Source organism: Sorghum bicolor, chromosome 10, assembly GCF_000003195.3.
Source record: "Sorghum bicolor cultivar BTx623 chromosome 10, Sorghum_bicolor_NCBIv3, whole genome shotgun sequence".
In the NCBI taxonomy this organism is placed as follows: Eukaryota; Viridiplantae; Streptophyta; class Magnoliopsida; order Poales; family Poaceae; genus Sorghum; species Sorghum bicolor.
In genome coordinates, this window is record NC_012879.2 from 54,881,208 (window position 1) to 54,905,262 (window position 24,055).

Below are 24,055 nucleotides of genomic sequence, written 5' to 3' on the forward strand. Positions count from 1 at the left end.
ACTACCCGAATGGGACGTCGCTGCAGGAGCGCCGGTGCATTTTGCGTGGGCCCTGCTGCTGCTGCGCCACGTGGTCGATGGCCTCCATGCACACGTCTCTGCGCTGCAGCGCCGCGAACGCCTGCGACAGCGTCGGTGGCAGTCCCAACGCCGACGGCCTAGTCAGCTTGGCGCTGCCCTGCTCGGCCAAGAATGCCGCCATCGCAGCGACATCCCCGCGCCTGCTGCATCATCGCGGCCACCTGAGTGTCGCCGATGCCGTTCATGCTGCGGCGAGCGCGGCCTGCACGCAGACGCCCGCACTCCACAATTTCCCGCTGCTCATCCACATAAGGGCTTGTTTGCATGTAGTCGGATTCACATCAATCCACGTATGTTGGGATGGGTTGGAGTGTAACTTAAACTAAATTCCACCTCAATCCACCTCAACCCATGTGGATTGAGTTAAATACAACAACATCCAAACAAGTCCTAAAGCGTCAGGGACGACGTCGGTGGCGTGGCCGTGGCAGCAGCGGACACCTCGGCTAGGCTCGCCCCAAGCCCCAGCGTGCTCTCCAAATGGCTAGAGATGGAGCTCGCGGGCGTTCGCTATAAGCTCTGCTTGCCAGCGGCAAGGCAGAGGGCACATCCGGTGACCGGTGGCGGGCCGGGTAGGGCTTTCGCTGTGAGCTCGTTGGGTGGGGCCGCGCGGCCGGTGGCTGGTCATGTGGGGTGTACCGGAGGAACGTTGCGCTGGTTGAGACGTTCAACTCCATAAGCAACGGCGGGTGCAAGCTGGCCGACAACAAGTTCGTCGACTTGACGAACCACAAGTTCAGGGCCGTATTCTCTTTCTCTCTGAAACTATGAGCTTGCATCGTCAGTAATAATAGCATCACAGCAAGCATCAGTTACTGTTGCGGCCTTCGAGAGAAAGGAAGAAGGTTGCGTGGCTGACGAACGGGCCTAAGGGTATCTAAGTCATTTGGTTGTGCTGTTACCTACCGTTAGGAGCAAAATCGGACGGAATGATATAGTGGGCAAAAGAGATAAGTGTCGTAGCATAGAGGTCCACTCCAACTTTCTAGTGACATGAAGGAAGAAACCATCTTTCTTAATAGCACACAGAAAAAAGCCTCATGGTTGAGCTGACCAATTTAAGGAAGGCCCTATGGTCCGACTGAGTCGTCACCAAGCAGCGCGCCGAACCTCTCTCCGCTCGAGGAAATTAGAAAAAGGTTCAACTTTAACAAAATTCCGATTTTCCTTCCTCAACTGTAAAATTGGCAAAATCATCTCTCTCAATTTTTCAAATCGTATATTTTACCTCCGTGGAGCGGTTTCGAAGACTGTTTGCTACTGTAAATAGTTGTTTTTGCTACAGTGACTATAGTTTTGTCTTTTTCTTTTATTTATTTATTTCGGCTAACTCTTTTATTTATTTATTTCGGCTAACTCTTTAAAAAATATAGTAAATCATAGAAAAAAATATAAAATAGAAAATCCAATTTTGTTGGACTCCGCATGAACATATCTATACAGTGAACATATAAAATAGAAAATTAGATTGCATGTTTTATGATTTTTCTGTTATTTACTATGATTTTTTAAAGATTCAATGAAATAAATAAAAAAGAAAGAAAAAGACAAAAATTTTATAGCAAAAACTTTATATTAAAGCATACCATATTATATGTTTACTACAAGAACATATAACAAACTAGGAGCATATATAGATAGATCATAGAACATCACAAAAATAAATCATATAACATCACAAAAAGTGCAGTGCATCTATTATATGCTACGTGGATATCACAAAAATAAATTATAGAACATTACAAATATACTACACGAACATCGCATGAATACCCAAACCTAATCATGGACCATCTATTATATGTTATGTGAACATCCATAAATAAATTACAGAACACCATAAATATATTATGCGAACATCACAAGTATCTCATCCAATATAGGAAATAAAAAGTAAAACATGAACATGGAAATTTTGAAATAATTAGTGAGAGTAAAATAACAACAAAAAAGGAAAACAAATTTCCAATATTATGGAATATATAAAAAATAACTAAAATAAAAGGAAACATTAATAGAAGGTAGACAAAACACAATGAAGGCAACAATGAAAAAATAAAAAAACACATAATTAATTAGAATGAAATATAGATAAAGATTTATAAAATTTAAAAGAATGAAAATAAGAAAATCTACTAAAAATAGAAAAAAAAAGAGAAATAATAAATAGAATAGAAGAAAGAATAAAAAAGAAGCTAAAAATAAATACATGAAAGAAATAAATATGTAGAATAAACAATAAAATAAAGATTGAGAAGGTAGAGAAAATATAAATATAATAAAATATCGTTGAGAACAAAAAAAGAAAAAAAGAAATAGAACGCAAAAAAAACAAAAGAATACATACCTCGGATATTGGATGGAGAGACACCGAGCTCGTAGAAACGTAGATGGGCCAAGGCGCAATGAAAATAGATCGGCTGCGCTCGCGCTCATGGGAGGATTTGGTCCGACTACTCGGCAGCGATGGTTGCGGCAATTCTAAGACTTCATTTCGTGTCGACATTATGGATATCGGTTCTGAGCTTAGCAGCGCGAGTACGGGAACGTGGGCACGTTCGCGGAACGAGGACATCGCTGGATCGGATGCCGTCCCAACAAGCGACGGAACGCGACTCGCTGGCGATGGTTCGTGTTCTCATCGGCTGCTCGGACGTCGAGCTTCCTCTCACGCAGCGCCCCATGGCTAGAAAGCACCGCAGCGTTGCTGCTTCCTCTCTGTAACGCTGCTTGGCTCTCGCTGCCTGTCTTGTCTCGCCGTGCCGCTGTGACCGTGCGCTCGTATGTCTCGAGTCTCGTGGTCGTGCATCGGTGTATGGCAGCGGCGACCAGCTGCCTTGCGTTGCGTGGCGTTGCGTCGTGCCCATGCGTGGTGGCAGGGGCAAGCTGCTGTCAGCTTCCCAAGATAGGCGATGGGTGCATGGGCTTTAATGTGGGCCTAGGGTTCAATAAGTGATGGCTCAATATAATAAGACAAAAAAAAACAAATGATAGGAAAAATTGTAACACACACGGGAGTTAAACTCGGCACATATCAGAATGACTCTTATCTTGCATGCAACAACTATCACGTCCCCAACACGTCCCGTAAGAAGTTGGTACGCGTCCCTCCAGTTAAAGGAACGAATCAAAGCTGTATACCCCACAACTTTTGAAGATGTTATATCACGTACCACATTTTCGTACCACGTACTTTACGTTCCAAGAACATGGCTGCTAAGGTTCTGAGTCGGAGTCACGCCGGATCCCAACCGGGTCATGGCTAGGTTAGTTTCTGCCCATATAGCCGAAGAGAGAGGGATCCGGAGCGTCGCCGCCTCCCATCAGGTCTACAATCTGGCTTCTGACATCACATCCACATACAATCCGGTCGAAATTTGAGATGGCCAGCCGGTGAAATCAAGGCGGATCAAGCCAGCTCCGTTGACGGCGAGAACCCTGCTAATGCGGTGGAGGTGGCGGCGGCCACTGCCACCACTTACGGAGATGATGGCGAAGGGGCTCCGGCCACAAGGGCGTTGGGCGGCATGGTGAAGAAGCGGATGCCAGATACGGAGGTTCAGTCTATCCTCTTTCGGGAGAGGAGGGAGTTCACGCCCGATACTTCTAACATGTCGGAGGAAGAAGTCGAGATCATTCGCGGGGGCATTGAGGCGTTCAATATCCTCTTCAGACCCAGATCTGAATCCCCCTTGCCTTGATCTACCATTCCATGGGGTTTATGGATAGGTTCTGCTACTTCCTCACATTCTTGTGGATTCGGAGTTCCGCGCGCGCCCCTATAGCTGCCAACCCAGGATCCACTGCCATGGCCGCCCCTACACCTAATGCTATCTGCAATGTTGTTGTCGGTCCCACCGTGCACCTCGGCGCGACCAAGACCAATGAGCAGCTGATGGAGGATGAGTTTCTAGTCCTCGTCGAGGATGTCATGGAAGGCGAGGATGAGGTTCGATACGCGGACGACGTTGCGGCTCCTACGACGGCTGCATAGAGTCCCTTTTTGTCGTTGGCGCCGATGACACCAGATCCTGATGACGCGGCCACCTCTGGCTGCATCAACGTCGGAGCTACGATGGGCACCTCCACGATGCGTGCGGTCATCCCCGGCCTCGCTGTCATAGGCTCCTCCCTCTCCCCATCGGCAACTCCCTTCCTAAGGCTCTTCGTTGGTCACAGGATGGCTACGACTGCTCCAACGAGGACCACTCCCTCGATAAGTGTAAGCCAAAGGCTCCCTCCTTCGTCGACGTTGTCTGCCAGTAGTCCCATTTGGCCTCCCCTCTTCCTTTCCGGGCACGACTGTGTTCTATTGTGGTTTGGGGCCCTGACTGTGCTGCCGTAGGGAAGTGTGGCCCTGGTGGAGGCAGAGAGGCCATCGAGCCTTACAAGCGTCGTTGGCGTCGGCTGCGTCCGTAGCTCATCCTTGGGCTACCTAACCAGGTTGCGTGCGATGTCGCCCAGCACGTGCCAGTCCATTAGAGGTTTGGGCCTCGGGTGGCCGTAGGCTCTCTGTGCCGCTCTCAACTCTTGATGCCGATGGTTGGCCGATGATGCTGGTTTCTAGGCCTTTGGTTGGTTTGGAGGAACGAAGGCTAGCTCCAACATGCTCGAAACGACGGGGGCGAGGTGCATTTCGGAGGACTTGTGTAGCAAGTGCTTCAACTGCCTCTCCTCGTCGCATCGAGTAGCAACCTACAAGTTGCCATCGCGCTGCCTGCACTGCCGGCGTCTCGGGCACCTTGCGCGTCATTGCAACCGACCGCGCCATGGCAGCTCGGTGCCCAAGGGCAACGGTGGTCATCAAGCCCATCACTCTGTTTGTGTTGCAGATGGTGTCGCTATGGGTGTAGCTCGGCCTGCGACCCATGGTGATTCTTTTGACTACGGTGGTGTCCGTGGTCGGAGGCATCAAAAGTGCAAGCGGAAGCATAAGCTACCTATTGTGCAAGTGCAACCGAGGGAGTCACGAGTTGGCACAGGTTATTAGAAGGTAGCCATGGCTAACACTGCCCGCCACGGCTATGTCACCTGCCAACCACGGCGAGCCACGTCGTGTTGGGATGTCCACTAGGATCCTTTCTGATGTTGACCTATCGATGATACCTTTGTGCTTTGATGTTGGACAAGTCAGTCGGAATGTTGCGAATGATCTGATGTTGGTGGAGCTCATCGCGTCGCTCTGTGTCATCCAGACAGCTACAGCCCCAGCATTGGTGGTCGCGTCTCCTGGACGTGTTCATGTTGTTTCCTCAGAGGACGAAGGACCTGGACTGTTGACTTTACCCAGGCATAGTTGTGGCCCACCGCTGGTGGATGAGCTACCATCGGGTGGCTTTGGGGATGGCATAGTAACACTACGCAGTCTTTCATCGAAGCTTTCAAACGGCCGCTTCAACAGCCGCTGATTGCATCCCCACCAAGGCTATGCATCACCAAAGATCTCAAGATTGCCGTTGATAGCGATTTCCTCCCCAAGCGCAACGCTCGGTTAGCTGCTAAGAGTAAGTTCAGAGTAGCAAAGCCGGATGCCTAGACAAGAAAAGTGCTCATGAAAAAGCTCGGGCTTGAGGTCAAGACGGACAAGCCCGATGAGACGTCATTTGAGGAGTTTAGGAGGTTGTCGCCAGAACACCGCTTCATATAAGGCGGGAAGTCATGAAGGCTCTCTTTCTGGGAAGATGCTTTATTCGTGGTCTGGTGAGGGACGTTGAATAGGCCAAGCGATTCTACGCTTTGCCTAGATGTATTCACGATCGCATTCTATAGTGCCATATAGTTCTTAGATTGTGTTGTAATCGCTAGACTCTTGCTCTAGCTTGTTGGCCTTCTTAACTGGTCCCGTATGTTATTGTCTTGTCAGCGGGTATGAAACAATGAGAGCTCATTGATATCGTGTAACTTTTAAATTTTCTTATCCTTTTAATGAAAAACAGGTTATGACCTATTCGCGAAAAAAATCTGTGCTACTTTAACGATCATGTGGATCTGGCTAATGGGCTAGGTCAGGCAATCAAGGCCCTGTTTAGATTGGAGATGAAAATTTTTAAAACTAATAAAAAACAAATTACATAGCTCGTCTGGAAACTGCAAGACAAATCTATTAAGCATAATTAATATGTCATTAGCACATGTGGTGTAGCACTTAAGGCTAATCATGGACTAACTAGGCTTAAAAGATTCGTCTCGCGATTTTCAACCAAACTGTATAATTAGTTTATTTTTTATCTACATTTAATGTTTCATGTATGTGTCTAAAAATTCGATGTGATGAATGAAAAATTTTTAGATGGGGAACTAAACAGGACCCAAATAGACCCATTTGGTCATTTGGTCCACGCAATCAAACATGTCCAGAATTGGTGCACTTAGGAAGAAGTCCACTTCAGTCTCTCAACTTTTGCAAAAGTCTGTTTTTCATCCCTGAACTTTAAAACCGGGTAAAATACATCCCTCAATTTTTGAAACCATGCATATTACATCCCTGACATGTTATGAGCGGTTTTGAAGGCAGTTTTGTCTTTTTTATTTTTATTTATTTTGGTTAAATATTTGTAAAATTATAGTAAATCACATAAAATTCATAAAATAGTAAATCTGATTTTGTTGGACTCTAAATAAGTAGATCTACATAGTGAACATATAATATAGTACACTTTAGTACAAAATTTTTATTGTAGCTTTAGATATGTGTTTTTCTATAATTAATTAGAATAATTCATAGCTATAGTTTGTATGGTACACTTGTGGTGAATTTTTTTATGTTGGACTAATTATTATATGTTTAAACTATGGTAAAAATTTCATACTCATTAGGTCATGTATAACTTAGTTATAGATTTATTATAATTTAACAAGCATAAACCTAAATAAATCTATAACTAAGTAATACGTGATTCAATGAGTATTAAATTTTTACTATGACTCAAACATAGAATAATTAGCTCACCATATAAATTTCATCACAATTGAACCATAGAAAATGTAGCTATAATTAGTCTAATTAATTACAGAAAAACATAGATCTATAGATGCATCAAAAAAAATTTGTACTAGAACATACTATATTATATATTCAATGTGTAGATCTACTAATCTAAAGTCCAACAAAATTGAGTTTTTTATTTTATGATTTTTATGTGATTTACTGTGATTTTTCAAAAAATTCAGCCAAAATAAATAAAAAGAAAAAAGGTAAAACCGCTTTCAAAACCAGGTCAAGGATGTAATGTGCACAGTTTAAAAGTTGAGGGGTGTATTTTGTCCAGTTTTAAAGTTTAGGGACGAAAATCAGATTTTCGTGAAAGTTGAGAGACGTAAAGTAGACTTTTTCCGTGCACTTAAATCCTCAAGTTCTGAGAGGCCGAAATTTTGAAACGAGAAAAATCCGGGGTCCTGACATGCAAAATCCGACATCCCATTTCGGCCCAACCTTCCCTCTCGTTCTCCGCCTCCGGCTCCGGCCACGCACCTCACGAGTCACCAGGGACAGGGACAAACGCTACGCAAAATCAACGAACGCCCAGCGCCCAGTCAAACACTCGGACCCCTTCTCCTCCCTTCCCCCCCTCGCCGCCTCCCCGGACCCCGTCCCGATCCCACCGAACCCATGGCGTCGGAGATCGAGGTGCTCGAGGACACCACCACCTCCTCGACCTCCCTCGTCGCGGCCGCGGCCGCGGCCGCGGCCCCTTCCGCCGCGGAGGGCGCGGGGGCGCCGGCGGAGGACGAGTCGCTGAAAAACGACGTGTACACCGCGGCGGCGTACGGCGATCTGGAGAAGCTGCAGCGGCTGGTGGAGGGGGAGGGCCGCCCGGTCACCGAGCCCGACGGCGGGGGCTACCACGCGCTCCAGTGGGCCGCGCTCAACAACCGCGTCGCCGCCGCGCAGTACATCCTCGAGGTTGCCCTCTGCCCCCGCTCCCACGCCCCCTCCAGCGCCTCGCAATATGGCCTTTTATTTATATGTATAGTCGTTCGCTTTGCGTTGCTATTGGGGGATTTAGGGTACGTTCCAGAAGGCTGAATTGCGATGCAATGAACTTTCTGAGCTGGAATTTTGTGTGCCAGAACCGTGGGCTGTTTGTGTAATTGCGTGAAGGAGCTATGCACATTCGGTGGTCATCATTCCGGTCAGTTTCTATGGCCGAGGCATCCTTGTTTGTAGGTGTGCTGCTGCGAGCTGAATGCTTTACCATGCTGATGGGTTTGGAATTTCAGAGCTGGTTTATCTGGAGGGATTTGGATGGGTGAAGGTTGTTAGTACATCTGGATCAAGTTTACTTGCTGACAGTTGCAACAGGACAGTTCAGGAAGAATGCAGATGGCTTTGCGGTGTCAACTAGCTACTTCTATTTATGCCTTCAACCATTTCAATTTATATCAAATGTGTCAATAGTATGCTTAGGATATAGTCTAGACCAAGATGATTACTACTCATGATATGCCTTTTATTGCATGGATGCATGATCTCACGCAATACCCATATTGTGATGATGCGGTTTATTTTGTATCTTCATGTCATAGTAGATAGCACTTTGTTATTCTGATCACGTGGTTGTGGTTGAAAGGCATATTAACTACTTTTGGTTGATGACTGTTGTTGATTGAATTTCCTCGGTTCCCTTTGGTGATGATTTTGTGCTTGTATTTGAATAGCATGGAGCAGACATAAATGCTGTGGATCACACTGGACAAACAGCACTTCACTGGAGTGCTGTACGTGGTCATATTCAAGTTGCTGAACTACTTCTGAAAGAAGGAGCTAAGGTGGATGCTGCTGATTTATATGGGTATCAGGTCTGTATCCTCTTCCCTGCTGTGTCTTTGCCTCTTTGGTCCTTGTTGTGTCGATCTCCACTTTTAGCTGCCTATCGCCGCCGGTAGCCAACTAAAGCATTTTTTGGATGTATATCTGCCAGCTGACCAATTACCAGGTCAGAGGTTAATAGTAGACTAAAAACATACTTTGGTCATGTGATTGTTCCGCATTAGGGGAAAAAAGAATCACTGAAGTTGATTATGCAGAGAATTTCTCGCAGCTCTTTAAGTTCATATACTTCTGTGTTCAGGCGACACATGTTGCAGCACAGTATGGTCAGACTGCATTCATTTACCACATTGTTGCGAAATGGAATGCTGATCCAGATATCCCTGATAATGATGGAAGGAGCCCTTTACACTGGTTTGTACTTGTGTTATATGTTTCTAATTTGCCTCGTAATTCCTGCTTGTGCACTTTGTAACATACTGCCCTGCTGAATTTTAACATTTTGCTGCTTATTTCTCTCTCTGTTTTTACATATTACCTTCTAGGGCTGCTTATAAGGGATTTGCAGACTCCATACGGCTTCTTTTGTTTTTGGATGCTTATAGGGGACGGCAAGACAAAGAAGGCATGTGTAAATTTATATCATGCCTATATTATTATGATCATTCCTTTGGTAACTATATCAGCTTATTTGGTTGCTGTCCCTTTTAACTGCAAATGCTACTCTTAGGTTGTACTCCTTTACATTGGGCTGCTATTCGGGGGAACCTTGAGGCATGCACTGTCTTAGTTCAGGTTGGCAAAAAGGATGATTTGATGGTGAAAGACAAAACTGGCTTAACTCCAGCACAGCTTGCTGCCGATAAGAATCATCGGCAAGTTGCATTTTTCCTCGTGAGTAAAATTAACCATGCCATTTATATTTCGTAATATACTTGAAGTCCTGTTTCTGCAGCATCATAAGAGTCAAAAGTCCCAATGTCCTAACATTACCATCTGCTAGGTATTATGGCAGCAAGTTCCTTACTATGGTTTTGCATGCAGACGTGTTATAACCACAAAACATTTTGTCTTAAGCAAGTTGGGGTAGGCTTTAGATGAAATCTGACATGAGGCACATGAACTACTAAAAGAGCAATAAAGTAATGAAATAAAAATGGTAATATAACACTAGACTACTAGCTGCTAATGATTGTTGTTTAGGGTGCTCTATTTTTAAGTTTTGATTGTGGCACATAGATTGCTAATATACAGACATGTTACTGTTAAGGATTAATTGTTTGGATCGTTGTATGTTTGCAACTTTGTATGCCTGTTTCCCTGTAAATTATTGTTAACCGATTAGGAGCATGATAACATGCTGTCTAATCTGTTTAGTGGTAATTTTCCTCTGAATTTTGAAGTAAGAACTATGTGTTAAAATACTGAAACAGAGGTAACCAAGGAGGAAAAATGATTTGGTTTAGTTTGACTTGGCACCTTTCTAATGTTGTAAATGGTTAAATGGTTACCTTCTACTCCCTCCGTCCGCTTTTCATCATCATATTTGCCTTGGAAAAGTGTCCTGGTTTGATCATTGTTAAAAGGCTTTGGCGCCGATCTTCCTCAGTATGAGCGGCAACGTTCACTTCGTTTCTCAAACGCCAACATGCAGCTGCCCAGAAGTTAATACGCTCATGTCATCTCACTCCAACATTCACTTGCAGATGAGGATAAAAATCCTGCATGATCTGTGCAGGACTCATCTAGTACTACTCGTGTTCTAGCAAAAAAAAAAAAAAACAGCTCCCATCAACGCCTTCAACCACCGTGCGAGAGGCCATCAGCCATGGAGGAAGGTCGCTTGCGCGGAGTAAACTGGGCACCTGACTCCAGTGACGATGAAGCTGATGAGAAGAAGGCCCCTTAGGACTGAGATGGGTGGCTTATATAGAGCCATTGATAGCCACAGAAAAAAATTGAAATTGGGGAGGAGAATGGCGCTTGGCTGGAAACAAAGGGCCTTGCGCCCTTGCCTCCAAATTTTCACGTTGATTTGCCTCCAAAATTTTGGACAAGAGAAGAAATTGGGGAGGAGAATGGTGTGACCAAATTCCTTCTCGCATGGCTTGAGCAGAAGGACGCAGCGCGCGTGCGGCGCGAACAGCTGGGCAGGCGAGTGACGAGGAAGGGAGATACGAAGCGTTTTTGTGCCTTGAACAAGACTGGAGTTAATGGGACTTATGGGACTTTAATCCTCTCCTTGCTCTTGGTGAAACGATATTTTATGATGATCATAAGTGGACGGAGGGAGTATTTACCACTTAAGCTGGATAAGAGTGATCATATTGACCATGAGCTGCAATGTCCTTTCATTTGTTTATTTGTATTACCAATACTTTCAGGACAATGCTAGGAGGGTACACGACAGAGGATGTGGTGCAAACACCAGATTTGGGAAATTGTCAAAATTAGGGCTTGCTCCTCTTCTTTGGTGCACCATTATTGGCATGCTTATTATTTACATGCACTCTGTTATATCAGGTAAATTTAGTAGCATCTTTATGTTTTTTCACTATCTTGATCTTCTGTAATATGTTATTGCTGGTCTCTTCAGGACAATATGCCACAACTATGACAGCACCATTTGGGATGTTCGCATGGTCAGGAGTTTTTCTTGCAACAGCTGGCTTGGTCATGTTCTATAAATGTAGCAGGTAGTTCTAAACATTTGCATTCTGTTGATAGTTATAAGAAGGTCAAACCAGACCTGAGGGCATTGATCACCGGTTACTACTTCCTCTGATCAGAAATGTAAATTGATCTAGGTTTTTCCTAAGTCAAACTATTTTAACTTTGACCACACCAATATCTAAAATATCATGTACATTGACAATTCTAGATTCATTATGTAAAATACTTGGATAAACCTCTTTTTCATTTTGTGTAGATATTACTAGTCAAACTTTTTTTTTTTACTTAGGACAAACCTAGATGGACTTTATATTTCCGATCGGAGGAAGTACTTATTACTTCTTGATAATATTGTGGGTCTCTGTTTTTTTATGTGGTCACACTCTCTCAGTTTATGGACCTTGTGGAGCATGGAAAATTAAAACTTTGTGTGATATATCTTAAACCCAAATATCTATTGATTTTGTTGTATGATTATCCTACTACTTTCATATCATGCACAAGATATAGATATATAGGCAGCCTTTATCATTCAACACCATCATGACATTGACTATATTGCTTTATGCAGGAAAGATCCAGGTTACATCAACATAAATACAAGGGGCTCACAAAATCAAAGGGACGATGTAAGTTTAAAATATAAGTACACATTAATTAATGTAGTTTCGTGCATGTAATTTTATCTTCTGATTGAACTTTGGTTCTTTTAGCTTGATGCATTTCCAGACTTCAAAAGTCAAAACATAATCCAAATTTTGCTGTCTAAATCATGAACGTTTTTCCTTCAGGAACCGTTGCTGAAGATGGAGTTAGAAAATCCTGCACTTCTTTCTGGCAACTGGTCACAACTTTGTATAACCTGCAAAGTAAGTCACTCGATTGATCAATTCAGTTGTCTCTTTCCTTGATTGTTATTCTCATGGATCAGAGTTCCTAACATCTTCATTACAGATAGTCAGACCTGTTCGTTCAAAACATTGTTCTACATGTGATCGTTGTGTGGAGCAGTTTGACCACCACTGCCCTTGGGTATCTAATTGCATAGGAAAGGTACATGTTTCTGTTGTGATTTTGTATTTGCGTAGTTGTGATTTAATGTATCTGCCTTCTCAATTGTATTTGAGTTAAGATACTCAAGCAACAAATCCCGAAAGCTTGACACCAACTTATAATCAACAATGAAATTTGATAAAAGTTGACATAAAAATCATGGTAGTCTCTCTCTCTCTCTCTCTGAATCTTACTGAATTACTACCTGTAACATTAGAAAGAGAATTCTGGTCTTCTTTTTAAAAAAAACATTGTTTTTTCAATGCCAGTGTGTTCTTTCATCTGATCTATTTGTGAACTTAACTGCAGAAGAACAAATGGGAATTCTTCATGTTCCTCACTCTAGAAGTTTTTGCAATGATCATTACCGGCTCTGCTGCCATTATAAGTAATGCTTTGAGTCCTTTATCCTAATTATTACATTGGAAGTTCTTGTTGCTTCATTGCTGTTTTTGTTGCAGGAATTGTAAGGGATCCAGATTCTCCATCATCCTTTGGTGCTTGGATTCATTATTCTGCGTTCCAGCATCCTGGGGTGGTTTCATTTCTCGCACTGGATTGTTTCCTTTTCTTTGGTGTTGCAGTGCTTACAGTTGTTCAAGCATCACAGGTAAAGTTTTTTTTTTTTGAATTTATATTTCTTTTGCCAGAGAAACTTGGTTAGCTTTTATGTAGTGATTTTATATTGTTTGCAAAACTGTAAATATTTGATCACTAACTGGAACATCAACTTTGATTAGACACCATGAACTTGTAAGAAAACTGATACTGCAGGGGCTGCAGCCATTTGTGTTTACCATCGAAATCTTTGAAGCCTTGTTGGATTTGTTGTATCGTTTATGCCATTTTCAGCCTTTTCATGATTCATAAGTGTATGGCTTCTGATAGTATACACTAACATCTAGTACTGATCGTGGTTTCGAACTCTAGAATGTCAAGAATAAAACTGCTATGTAATTTCGGATTCATTATGAAGTAAGAAGGTTAGGAATCCAGTTTGCTTTCTCTGTAGGAAGTTGCGTTCCATATAGCTATCCATTCCATCAATTATACATGAAAGGCGTACCTGCATCTACTCCTACTGTTTGTACTGTGCTCATGCCTTGCTTCCATCTCACTTGCAGATTGCAAGGAACATTACAACAAATGAGATGGCAAATTCCATGAGATATGCATATCTCAGAGGCCCAGGTGGCAGATTCAGGAACCCATATGATCATGGGATTCGCAAAAACTGCTCTGACTTCTTGTTCAATGGATACAATGAGGACACTGAACGGCTAGACCAGGCATTGCACACTGATGAGGAAATGGGAATGATACAGATGACAAGTGCAGTTTCACAGAATGGTGACAATCATTTACATCATGCTAATGGCACCGACCATAGTTGCGCTGATTCACAAGCAAACTCAAAACCTCATAGCCAAGTGGGTTCATCTCAGTGTTGTGATCACAGTAAGAAGACTGATAGGACACCGTTGGGCCTAGGATTGGGCCTTGGGCGAAACAGTGCGTCCCGGCAGTATGTTCGGTCTCTTATCCCATTGTGATCCATCATTTGGAGATCATGTGTTTGTTTTGCTGTAGATTGGATTTGTTCACTGCTCCGGCTCCATCTTCTGTTATACGTGCCCTTGACATGGTTCACCATGTAGCTTTGGTTGGGCAGGGTTAACATTGTTGGGCCATTAGCTCAGGAATACTCTCAGGTATATCTAGTGTTGTAGTTTTGCGGTGAACTCAGAGAAGTTGAAGGTAAGAATACCAGATGATCTGCAGTCAGGAAACACCAGAGAGCTTGTGCAGAAAAGGTAACAAGTTATGGGCTTATGGCAGATGCACTACCATGAGATGTCTTTATAATTGTTGTGTACATCAGATTCGGTGGTACCCCCATACGAGTTTGGAAAAGGTAACTGTAAATTGAGAATTGTAAATTGATCAGTAAGCTCAGTGCAGTGCTAGCTGTTTTCCTACTTTCCATTCATTTTTGGGTCGGGTTATTGTTATGAACCACGGAAAGAATTTTCAGTTTTTCGGTATGGGTACCCCAGTTACAGTTAGTCTGGTTATTGGTACTGGTGGTGCACGATTGTGTGAGTGCTTCAGAGTTTAGGATATTGTTGTCACGAAACATGTTTATACTGACAGAAAGATTGATGGAAGTTGTATGGTAAATAGCTGTACTTTGCCATGTTACTGTGGCATGACTAGTCACTTCTCGCGTGAGTTCTATTCTAGGCTCTAGTTTACATCAAAATTTCTTGGTACAAAAGGCACCCTCATTATTGCTGTAACTTTTTCAAAGCTATTGTTATTCACTTACTCTTCACCTGGCATTCGCTCGTTTCTATAAATTTCTAATCAACCTTGATGTTCATACATTGATAGTTTAGTGCTGTTTATAAATTGCTGTGCATCGATTATATTCGGTCAACGCCTGTGAATGCGCCTAGTGAAACAAGTACACAGCGTCATTTACCCATTTTATAGACAGTGTTACTCTGTGGATTTAGTGGTGAAAAATTGTACTTGCTTTCATTTGAAAACCGATTAGGGCCTTGTTTAGTTTCCACCGAAATTCAAAAAGTTTTAAAATTCCTCGTCACATCGAATCTTGCGGCACATGCATGAAGCACTAAATATAGATGAAAACAAAAACTAATTATACAGTTTGCCTGTAAATTACGAGATGAATCTTTTGAGCCCAGTTAGTCTATGATTGGATAATATTTGTCAAATAAAAACAAAAATGCTACAGTACCGAAATTCGAAATTTTTCGGAACTAAACAAGGCCTAGAACGTATAAGTGAAAAATCGAATCGAATGAAGTAAAGACATGTAAGTTTACGTAGTGGTGAAAAATCGAATCGAATGGAGTGAAGACTTTTAATAACCGATTATAGAAATGTAATAACGAGGTATAAAGTGTCGGAGGAAAAAAAAGAGAGAAAAGACAAACATTTCAAAAAAAGAAGGGGGTGGGAGAAGAAACATGTTTGGGCTCGGCCCGACCCGGTTCAGCAGCTGCCTCGCGCAACCCAACCCACCTCACACGCCCAACCAAACTGACCTACCCGGAAAACCCCCGACCCCCGTTCCCCGCCTCCCGCCGCCGCTCTGCCTCCCAAACCCACTCTAAAACCCTCGCCGCCGGCGCGCCCGCCTCCTCTCCTGCGTTGCAAAACCCTAGAAAAAGCGGCGGCGACAGGAGTGGCTGCAGTCGCCGCCGGAGGAGGAGGGGGGCTCCACGACCGGAGAGGAGAGGGAGAGGGGATGGGGATCTTCGAGCCGTTCCGTGCAATCGGCTACATCACGGCGGGCGGCGTGCCCTTCTCCGTGCAGCGCCTCGGCACCGAGACCTTCGTCACTGTCAGCGTCGGCAAGGCCTTCCAAGTCTATAACGTAAGTCGCCAGCCTACAGCTCGTCCCGTCTGTTCTGCCGTTAAAAAATCGACAAGGATTCGTGCGTCGAGGTGGCGTGGTTTGCTCTGCTGGAATTCAGTATCGTGAAAAGTGAGAGCAAGTGAATGTAGTAAATCACTAGAATCTGTTTTTGAGCTGGTGCGGAGCTCAGAGTTTATTTACTGGTTGCTCCTAGTAGGGGATAAATGTAGTCAACCGAGCTGCGTGACTGTCATTTGAGCCTTACTCTGCTCTGTAGTTCCTATTACATGCCTCCTTTGCAACCGAATTTCATTCTAGAAGCTTGCGATGCTCATTTTGCTTTTTTCCCTTTTGTTCTGCAGTGTGCTAAGCTGAATTTGGTTCTTTCTGGTAAGCCTGTTATTTCAGTTCATGTATTCTTTTTAATCTTCCTGTTTTTTCTTGTCGTTTATGAGTTTCGTATGTTATCAAAGGCCCCCAACTGCCCAAGAAGATCCGTGCTATTGCATGCTACAAGGATTATACATTTGCTGCTTACGGAAGTGATATTGCAGTTTTCAAAAGGACTGATCAGGTACGGAAATTGCTGTGCTACCATTGCCTAAACTTTCGTTATCTGTCCAACATATTGCTCCCTTGGCTGTCCAAAATCATTCTTTACTAGAAGCCTTGTTCATTTTTATTATTATATTATTATAAAGTATTCAAGATGTGCTATTATTATGTGAAATTATGACTTTGGTATAATGCTGATCATCTATGAGCTTGCAAAGGGAGATCCATACCTCACCATATATACCCATCAACTGCTACATGGACAAACCTTAAATGTATGTTTCCCACATTCTTTTTCAATCAGGTGGCTACTTGGAGTAGACATGAAGAAAAGGTCAACATGCTATACCTGTTTGGAGAATATGTTCTAAGTGCAGATGCTAAAGGTAATGTATTCATGTGGGCCTTCAGAGGAGCAGAACCAAACACTGAACCAGTTGGAAGCATATCATTGGGAGACAAGTTCACCCCAACATGTATCATGCATCCTGATACTTACCTAAATAAGGTGCTTGAAGCTATCTGAAGTTTTGCTTCAGAAATAGTATTCATTCCAAACCTCATCTGCATTCTGTTTCTTTTCTGTTAACAAGTCTGTTTCTGCATCAGGTAATTGTTGGTAGTGAAGAAGGCCCCTTGCAGCTGTGGAATATCAGCACAAAAAAGAAATTGTATGATTTCAATGGTTGGAACTCGCCGGTTCGGTGTTGTGTCTCTTCGCCTGCCCTGGATGTAGTTGCTGTTGGATGTTCTGATGGATCAGTTCATGTTCATAATGTAAGATATGATGAAGAATTGATGTCTTTCAACCATCAGATTCGTGGTGCTGTGACTGCACTGTCATTTCGAACAGGTGATGTAATAATATATTGTAAAATGAAAAAAAATAGATAATGGAATTTTAATTAGTGTTTACTCAACTACATTGTATATGCTTGTCTCAAGCCCTAAAATGGTTCCGTATCAAAATTTTAGTTTAGTGCACCCAGTTTGTTAATACCTGAGATCCAACTTAGTCAGTGTACCTACTAATTATCATTTTGATTATTTTGTTCTTTGACTGCTTGGAGCTTGAACAAGATTTTAAGGATAAAAGCTGTGTTGAAGAGTCTTCCCTAGTTTGAATCAACTTTTACTGCTTTATTGACACTAAAATTTTGTAAAATTATAGAGCCCACAACCCACATTTGGGTTATTATGGAAACACATCTGGATTTTCTTATAGCTGGGCAGATAGCCAGATACTTTACTGGCATCAATGTTTTATTTTTCTTTTTGGTAATGATGCCTTTGACTTTCCATTTTGGTAAATAAAGTTGCACTATTGTAATGTTATACCACTTTTGTATCTCAGACTAGCTAAAGCGGTCTTTCCCAAATTTACCTTTTTCCAGATGGGCAACCCCTTCTGGCATCTGGAGGTTCTTCAGGCGTTATCAGCATATGGAATCTTGAGAAGAAACGGCTGCATTCTGTGATTAGGGAGGCCCATGATGGTTCTATAGTTTCACTTCACTTTTTTGCGAACGAACCTATTCTGATGAGTTCAGCTGCTGATAATTCAATCAAAGTTAGTGCCTGTTTTTCATTTCACTTCTCAGTTGCTGTTATAGTAGAAAACTGCATGCACTGTGTACTTACCTAGCTTCACCAGCTGTCCAATCACTTGGAAGTTGCAAAACTTTGCACGCTTTATCTTCATAATGATTCAGGCCATTATGCCTCACATTGAGTAGTATTTTCTTGTATAGTTGTATGTTTGCAATATTTCAATGTTAGCCTATCTCGCCTTACATATTTTAATTGGGGTGGGGGCAACATGAATTTTCTTTGTGGAAATTTGCATCCGGCTTGATAGCCTGCTAATAAGTGCAGCTAATAAAATAGCCGGGACCAAACTTACCATTCCCTTAACAATGTTTACCTGTTAATTGCCTCATTTAACTTTGAGGTCCTAATCTAATATGCTCTACCAGATGTGGATATTCGATAGTAATGATGGAGATGCTCGTCTGTTACGATTTCGAAGTGGTCACAGTGCTCCACCTAGGTGCATAAGGTGCAGCTTCCCTCCATTTTGTGTCCTGTCTTTTGCTTCCTGTCAGTTGTGCTTTTGCTGAGTCAACCTACTTTTGTTCTTAGATTCTATGGGAATGGAAAATGCATATTATCTGCTGGTCAAGATCGTGCATTTCGTCTTTTCTCAGTTATCCAGGTAACTGATTGCACCATAACTTTGTAATAGTGTTTTTATAAGAACGTCTCAAATACCAGGCTGCTTTGATATTTTCATTCTGTTTTGATTCTCGTGAAGTAACTTTTCTTAACAGGATCAACAAAGTAGAGAGCTTTCTCAGCGGCATGTGGCCAAAAGAGCAAAAAGGCTAAGAGTAAAGGTGCAAATCTGGGTTTATTCATTTATTGTGTTCAATCCCCCTCCCCAGGTTTGGGTGTTGAAAAGTTCCTCTTTTTCCTGCAGGAGGAAGAGATCAAGCTAAAACCAGTTGTTACATTTGACTGCGGTACTATTTTGGTTTCTTGCAAGTTGCAAAATTTCTTAATACTGTGCTTATATTGTTAAGAAAATTTACTGATATCCAGGGGAGCCGGCGTGCCAATAGTGAAAATAGGATCATTCCAACATGTTGGATTGTTTAAAAGATTACATAAATATATCATGTACATAGAACCTGCAGAAATTCACTTCAGATTTCACCTTTGATATCAAGATTCAGAAAAGACAAGTGGAACAATATTAGCACATGATCAGCAATGCCACACCTCATGTGAATTTGAAATTAGTTTTTTGCAGGTTGTCTTAACATCGTGTCCTGGATACATGATTCTTTTATGAAATTTTGGAAGATTGCAAAATGCTGAATTTGCCGATGGCAGCGCCATAACCCCTGGATATAGAATCCACACTTATCATACAAATTCTGCTGCTTTGCATAGCAAGTTTTTTTTTTGGAGCATATAAAAGCAAGAGGTTTAAGATATATTTTTGTGTCGAAAAGTGTTACTGTTGTCTAAATAATTGGTTGTAAAGTTATATTTCATCCTACAAACTGCATGATCTTCATCTCATTATATGATATATACTGTTACCAAAATGTGGATATTTTGGGAAGGGGTGGGAGGAGAGCAGTAGCTGAAATATAATTTGCAGAAGTAGGGGTAAACTTAAACTAGGAAGCACCTTAGGCTGGCATATCATAGGAACGAACAATCTCAGTGTTAGAACTTCAGTTTAACAAAGATTGGTTGAAGTGACTTCTGATGCTATCCAGTATGGGCCTTCTAGTATCATCCATCATCTTGTTTGTAAGATACCAGACATGGCAATGGCAGACATGTTGCCTAGCTCTCATGACATTGCAAATGCTACCCGAGAAATCATTTCACGTGTGCTCTTAGCCATTTGCTTACTTGGTATGCAACAAACTTACTAAATGTGGTGATTATCTACAATAAATGCCACAACCAATGGCACAGCACTGCACTGCTATCACCTAACGGATTAAATTTTGTGAGATGTTATTTATACATCTTTGACCTGTAAGATATTTCACAGATCGGCATATCTTCTGTTTATATACTCTGCTATGCGAATCTAACCTTTAGACTGCACTCTCTTTTTCAGCTGAGATACGTGCACGTGACTGGTGTAATGTTGTCACATGCCACATGGATACTCCGCAGGCATATGTATGGCGTCTTCAGAACTTTGTTATCGGTGAACATGTTTTGACACCATCGGCAAGCACTGTGACACCGATTAAGGTAATGCTTGTTTTTGAAGTTTTGCATCTATGAAATTTCATTGTAGACTAGAAAATGTGATTCCTAAAATTCAAGTGTTTTTTCTTTTTTAAGCATCATTTTCTTTTTCTGGCAGGCTTGTGTAATAAGTGCATGTGGTAATTTTACTATCTTGGGCACTGAAGGTGGTTGGATCGAAAAATTTAACCTTCAATCAGGGTTTAGTCGTGGTAGTTACATTGACACTTTGTTGGCAATGCAATGTGCACATGATGGTGAAGTTGTTGGGTTAGCTTGCGATGCCACAAATGGCTCTCTGATTAGTGCTGGATACCATGGTGATATTAAGGTATGACCCTCTCTGTTGTGCTGTAGTGTGCTTCTTGTTGTGAGCAGACATGAACATTACGTTTACGGAGAACTGTGCTCTTCATTTTCTGTCCTATCAACCAGTTGAATTGTTTCCTTGGCATTTCCATATTATCTTTCAAAATCTTTTAACCCTACAATCAAGAATAGTTGTGTATGATTCACCTGTTTTTTTAATCAAATTTACTCACTTTTAAACTTTTCTTTAAAAGTCTCAATGAAATTTCAGACACAATTATATTAACTATAAAATTGTGTATCTTGCAGGTATGGGATTTTAAAACTTGCAAGCTGAAATCCAGATTGGATGTTGGTAAATCTGTCACTAAAATTGCATTTCACCGGCCAAATGGTAGTAATACTAGTGTTCAACATATTTGGTATTCCCATGAGGAAGTTTTCAGACAACTAACCATTATTTGCTATTTATGGCAGGTCTTCTTGCTACCATAGCAGGTGACATGGTACTTATATTGTTTGATACGGTGTCCATGAAAATGGTTCGTAGATTTGAAGGACATACAGACCGTATCACTGATTTGTGCTTCAGTGAGGATGGAAAATGGCTCATCTCGTCTAGCATGGATGGGACTCTTAGGATTTGGGACATCAGTTTAGCAAGGCAGATAGATGCAATGCATGTTGATGTATCTATAACATCTGTCTCTATGTCTCCTAATATGGATGTGTTGGCAACCACTCATGTTGATCAAAATGGTGTCTACCTCTGGTAGAGTTCTGTTGCATCACCCTATGCTCAGCCTATTATACCACCCATGCATATCTCAATTTATTTTGTAGCTATATATAGTTCAGAAAAAATAAATCATGAGGTTGGCCTTCCAGCGGGTGCAATTTCCACAAATATATTATTCATCTCACTTATAGCCAACGGAATAGTATTACCAGTACACTCTGTTTCAACATATGCACCGAATTAGAGTTGTGTGGCATAGCATGCAATTTTATACGCGGTCATGATATATATAGTGTTCTTCCAGTTTTTTTTTTCATCTGTGGTCTCAGACATGTGTTATAAATTTGACAGGGTTAATCAATCTTTATTCTCGGCCTCAACAAATACTGAAAATTATGGCAGTGGTAAACATGTACGGAATGTGTGTTTGCCAGCTGTTTCATCTATAGAGAGATCCGAGGAAGAACAAGTTCAGAAATCAGGAGAGTCATATAAGTCCAGTATTAAACCTTTTGTCATAATGGATCATCAAATACCCAATCTAGTCACCCTATCCTTACTTCCAAAGAGCCAATGGCAAAGTTTGACAAATCTTGACATTATAAAGGTAATATGCTTGTCTTGGTTCTAGCTTTCAGGTTTCAACATTGCAAAGTTATGAACTATGTGGCCTATATTGCTTGCTTATATCTTATATACAAGAGCTTTATTGTGTTGAAAAACTAGATTAAAGTCCTAACCTTTGTATTATGTCTTTAGGTTCGCAATAAACCAATTGAGCCACCTAAGAAACCTGAGAAGGCACCTTTCTTCTTGCCTTCAGTTCCATCTCTTTCTGGGGAGATATTGTTTGAGCCCCCTGCTAGCACAAAAGAAACAGACATCAGTACCACTAAAAATACAAATCATAAGATGTCTGAGCTCTCCTCTCATTTCAGTCAGCTGTTGCAATCTTGTGGTGAAACAAAGAACTGTGAGTATTTACTATTATCTTTACTCATGTAAATTTTCCTTAGTAACACTTGTAAGGCTTAGCTTGTTAATCCTATAAAAAGTTGCTGCCATACTGTCATTATTGTTCAATCCATCTTTACTCAAGTAATTTTTCCTTAATAACACCACTTGTAAGGCTTAGCATGTTAATCCTATAAAAGGTTGCTGCTATACTGTCGTTATTGTTCAATCCCATATATCTGAATACTCTAACCATCGTATGCAACCAGAAAGAAGGATAAATATCTGGAGATATATTCTCACTATGTTGCCTTTAGAGGCTGATTCTCGTTATTTTAAGCACTGACCTCAGATCTTTTTTGCAGATTCAGCTTTTACCGACTACCTAAAAGGCCTGTCACCATCATCTTTAGATATGGAACTGCGAATGCTACAAATAATAGATGATGAAGAGTCTGAAGGTCTGGAGCAAAGACCTGAGCTTCAGTCCATTTCATTGCTGTTGGATTATTTCATTCGTGAACTTGCCTTGAGGAATAACTTCGAGTTTGTCCAGGCTGTTCTGAAATTGTTTTTGAAGGTATATAATCTGTGCATTGTTTCGACTGGTTTAAAATTATGTTCAAAGGCATGTGATAAGTACATAACATCTTAACCCATCAAGTTTGTACTTAGAAATCTGTATCTTTTCTGGGAAGCAGATACATGGTGAAACAATACGACGGCACTCGATGCTTCAGAATAAGGTGAAGAAGCTTCTTGAGGTCCAGAGCTTAGTTTGGCAGAAGATTGATAAGATCTTTCAGGGTGCACGATGCATGGTTACATTCCTCAGTAACTCACAATTTTAGTAGCAGGTGATTTCTTGTCATTTGCTTTGTGAAACAAGTTCGCTTCATTTACTGACTGCTTAAATTTTGACCTTCCTTTTTTCTCACAACATATGTAAATTGTAATGCTGCATTTTTTTTTTTGGGAGATAGAATATTTTCAGAGTTCAACTTACCATTGACATTTTGGTCGTCTCATTGAGCTTCTTTATTTAATCTATTTTCGTTTGTCCCTAAATAGGCCAGAGCTCCACATACCAGGGTATACTTGGTGTCTAATACCTGCACAAATTGTGGCCATTGGATTGAGCAAGTGGGTATAGTTGAGTTTTGGAGACGGCAGTAAAACAGATTTGGTTGTTCTCAAGCATGGCAGTCCAAGCTGTCCGCACAGATATTGGAGCATCGTTCAGCAGCAGCCATGGCTATATACTTTATGCTTACAGTTTTGATGTTGCAGTAAAGCTGCAAGGAGTTCACTTGGTAAACATTGATAGCTACCAAAAACAGCTCCATCTCATGATGTAACATTTTTGTAGTTTTACATTTCTGTCATCCTTTTGTCACAAACTGATGTATCAAACACCGTGTTGCAAGAAACGCGAAGCTTTGTCATTGCTATTTGAGCAAAATTCATGTCTGTATGTTCAGCAAGCTTAGCTTCTGCGCTGGTCTTATGTTGCGGAGGATACCAGGTGAAAATATCCAAAGTGTACCAAAGTTTGTAAATATTTTAGAAACACTACGTAGATTTCTCCCCCAAGAATCTGTGAAAATAATCACCGGCAAGAGCAGTTATTTTGCGCAACAATATAAAAGGCAAGAGCAAACTCAGATCGTGTTTGAGATTTTGAGATGCAGGAGGTGTGAACAGTGTAGCTTTGTTGCACCAGAATTTTTCTACCCTAATAAGTCACAAA

General features: G+C 41.7%; 2 protein-coding genes across 2 annotated transcripts; both read left to right on the plus strand.

The window, feature by feature from the left end:
* LOC8058404 (protein S-acyltransferase 24) lies at positions 7,537-14,793 on the plus strand. Its single transcript, XM_002437301.2, has 13 exons — positions 7,537-7,984; positions 8,740-8,880; positions 9,153-9,265; positions 9,397-9,476; positions 9,582-9,745; positions 11,236-11,374; positions 11,448-11,547; positions 12,096-12,153; positions 12,316-12,393; positions 12,479-12,577; positions 12,887-12,965; positions 13,039-13,187; positions 13,702-14,793. The coding sequence occupies exons 1-13, from the start codon at positions 7,691-7,693 to the stop codon at positions 14,128-14,130; spliced, it is 1,923 nt and encodes a 640-aa protein (XP_002437346.1). The 5' UTR covers positions 7,537-7,690; the 3' UTR covers positions 14,131-14,793.
* Positions 15,626-23,884, plus strand: LOC8058405 (U3 small nucleolar RNA-associated protein 21 homolog). Its single transcript, XM_002437302.2, has 19 exons — positions 15,626-15,986; positions 16,331-16,358; positions 16,442-16,542; positions 16,828-17,031; positions 17,133-17,376; positions 17,918-18,093; positions 18,500-18,582; positions 18,666-18,738; positions 18,854-18,919; positions 19,003-19,045; positions 20,167-20,306; positions 20,422-20,634; positions 20,922-21,006; positions 21,090-21,384; positions 21,703-21,958; positions 22,111-22,324; positions 22,671-22,885; positions 23,007-23,162; positions 23,377-23,884. Exons 1-18 carry the CDS (start codon positions 15,858-15,860, stop codon positions 23,154-23,156), a joined length of 2,715 nt encoding a protein of 904 aa, XP_002437347.1. The 5' UTR covers positions 15,626-15,857; the 3' UTR covers positions 23,157-23,162; positions 23,377-23,884.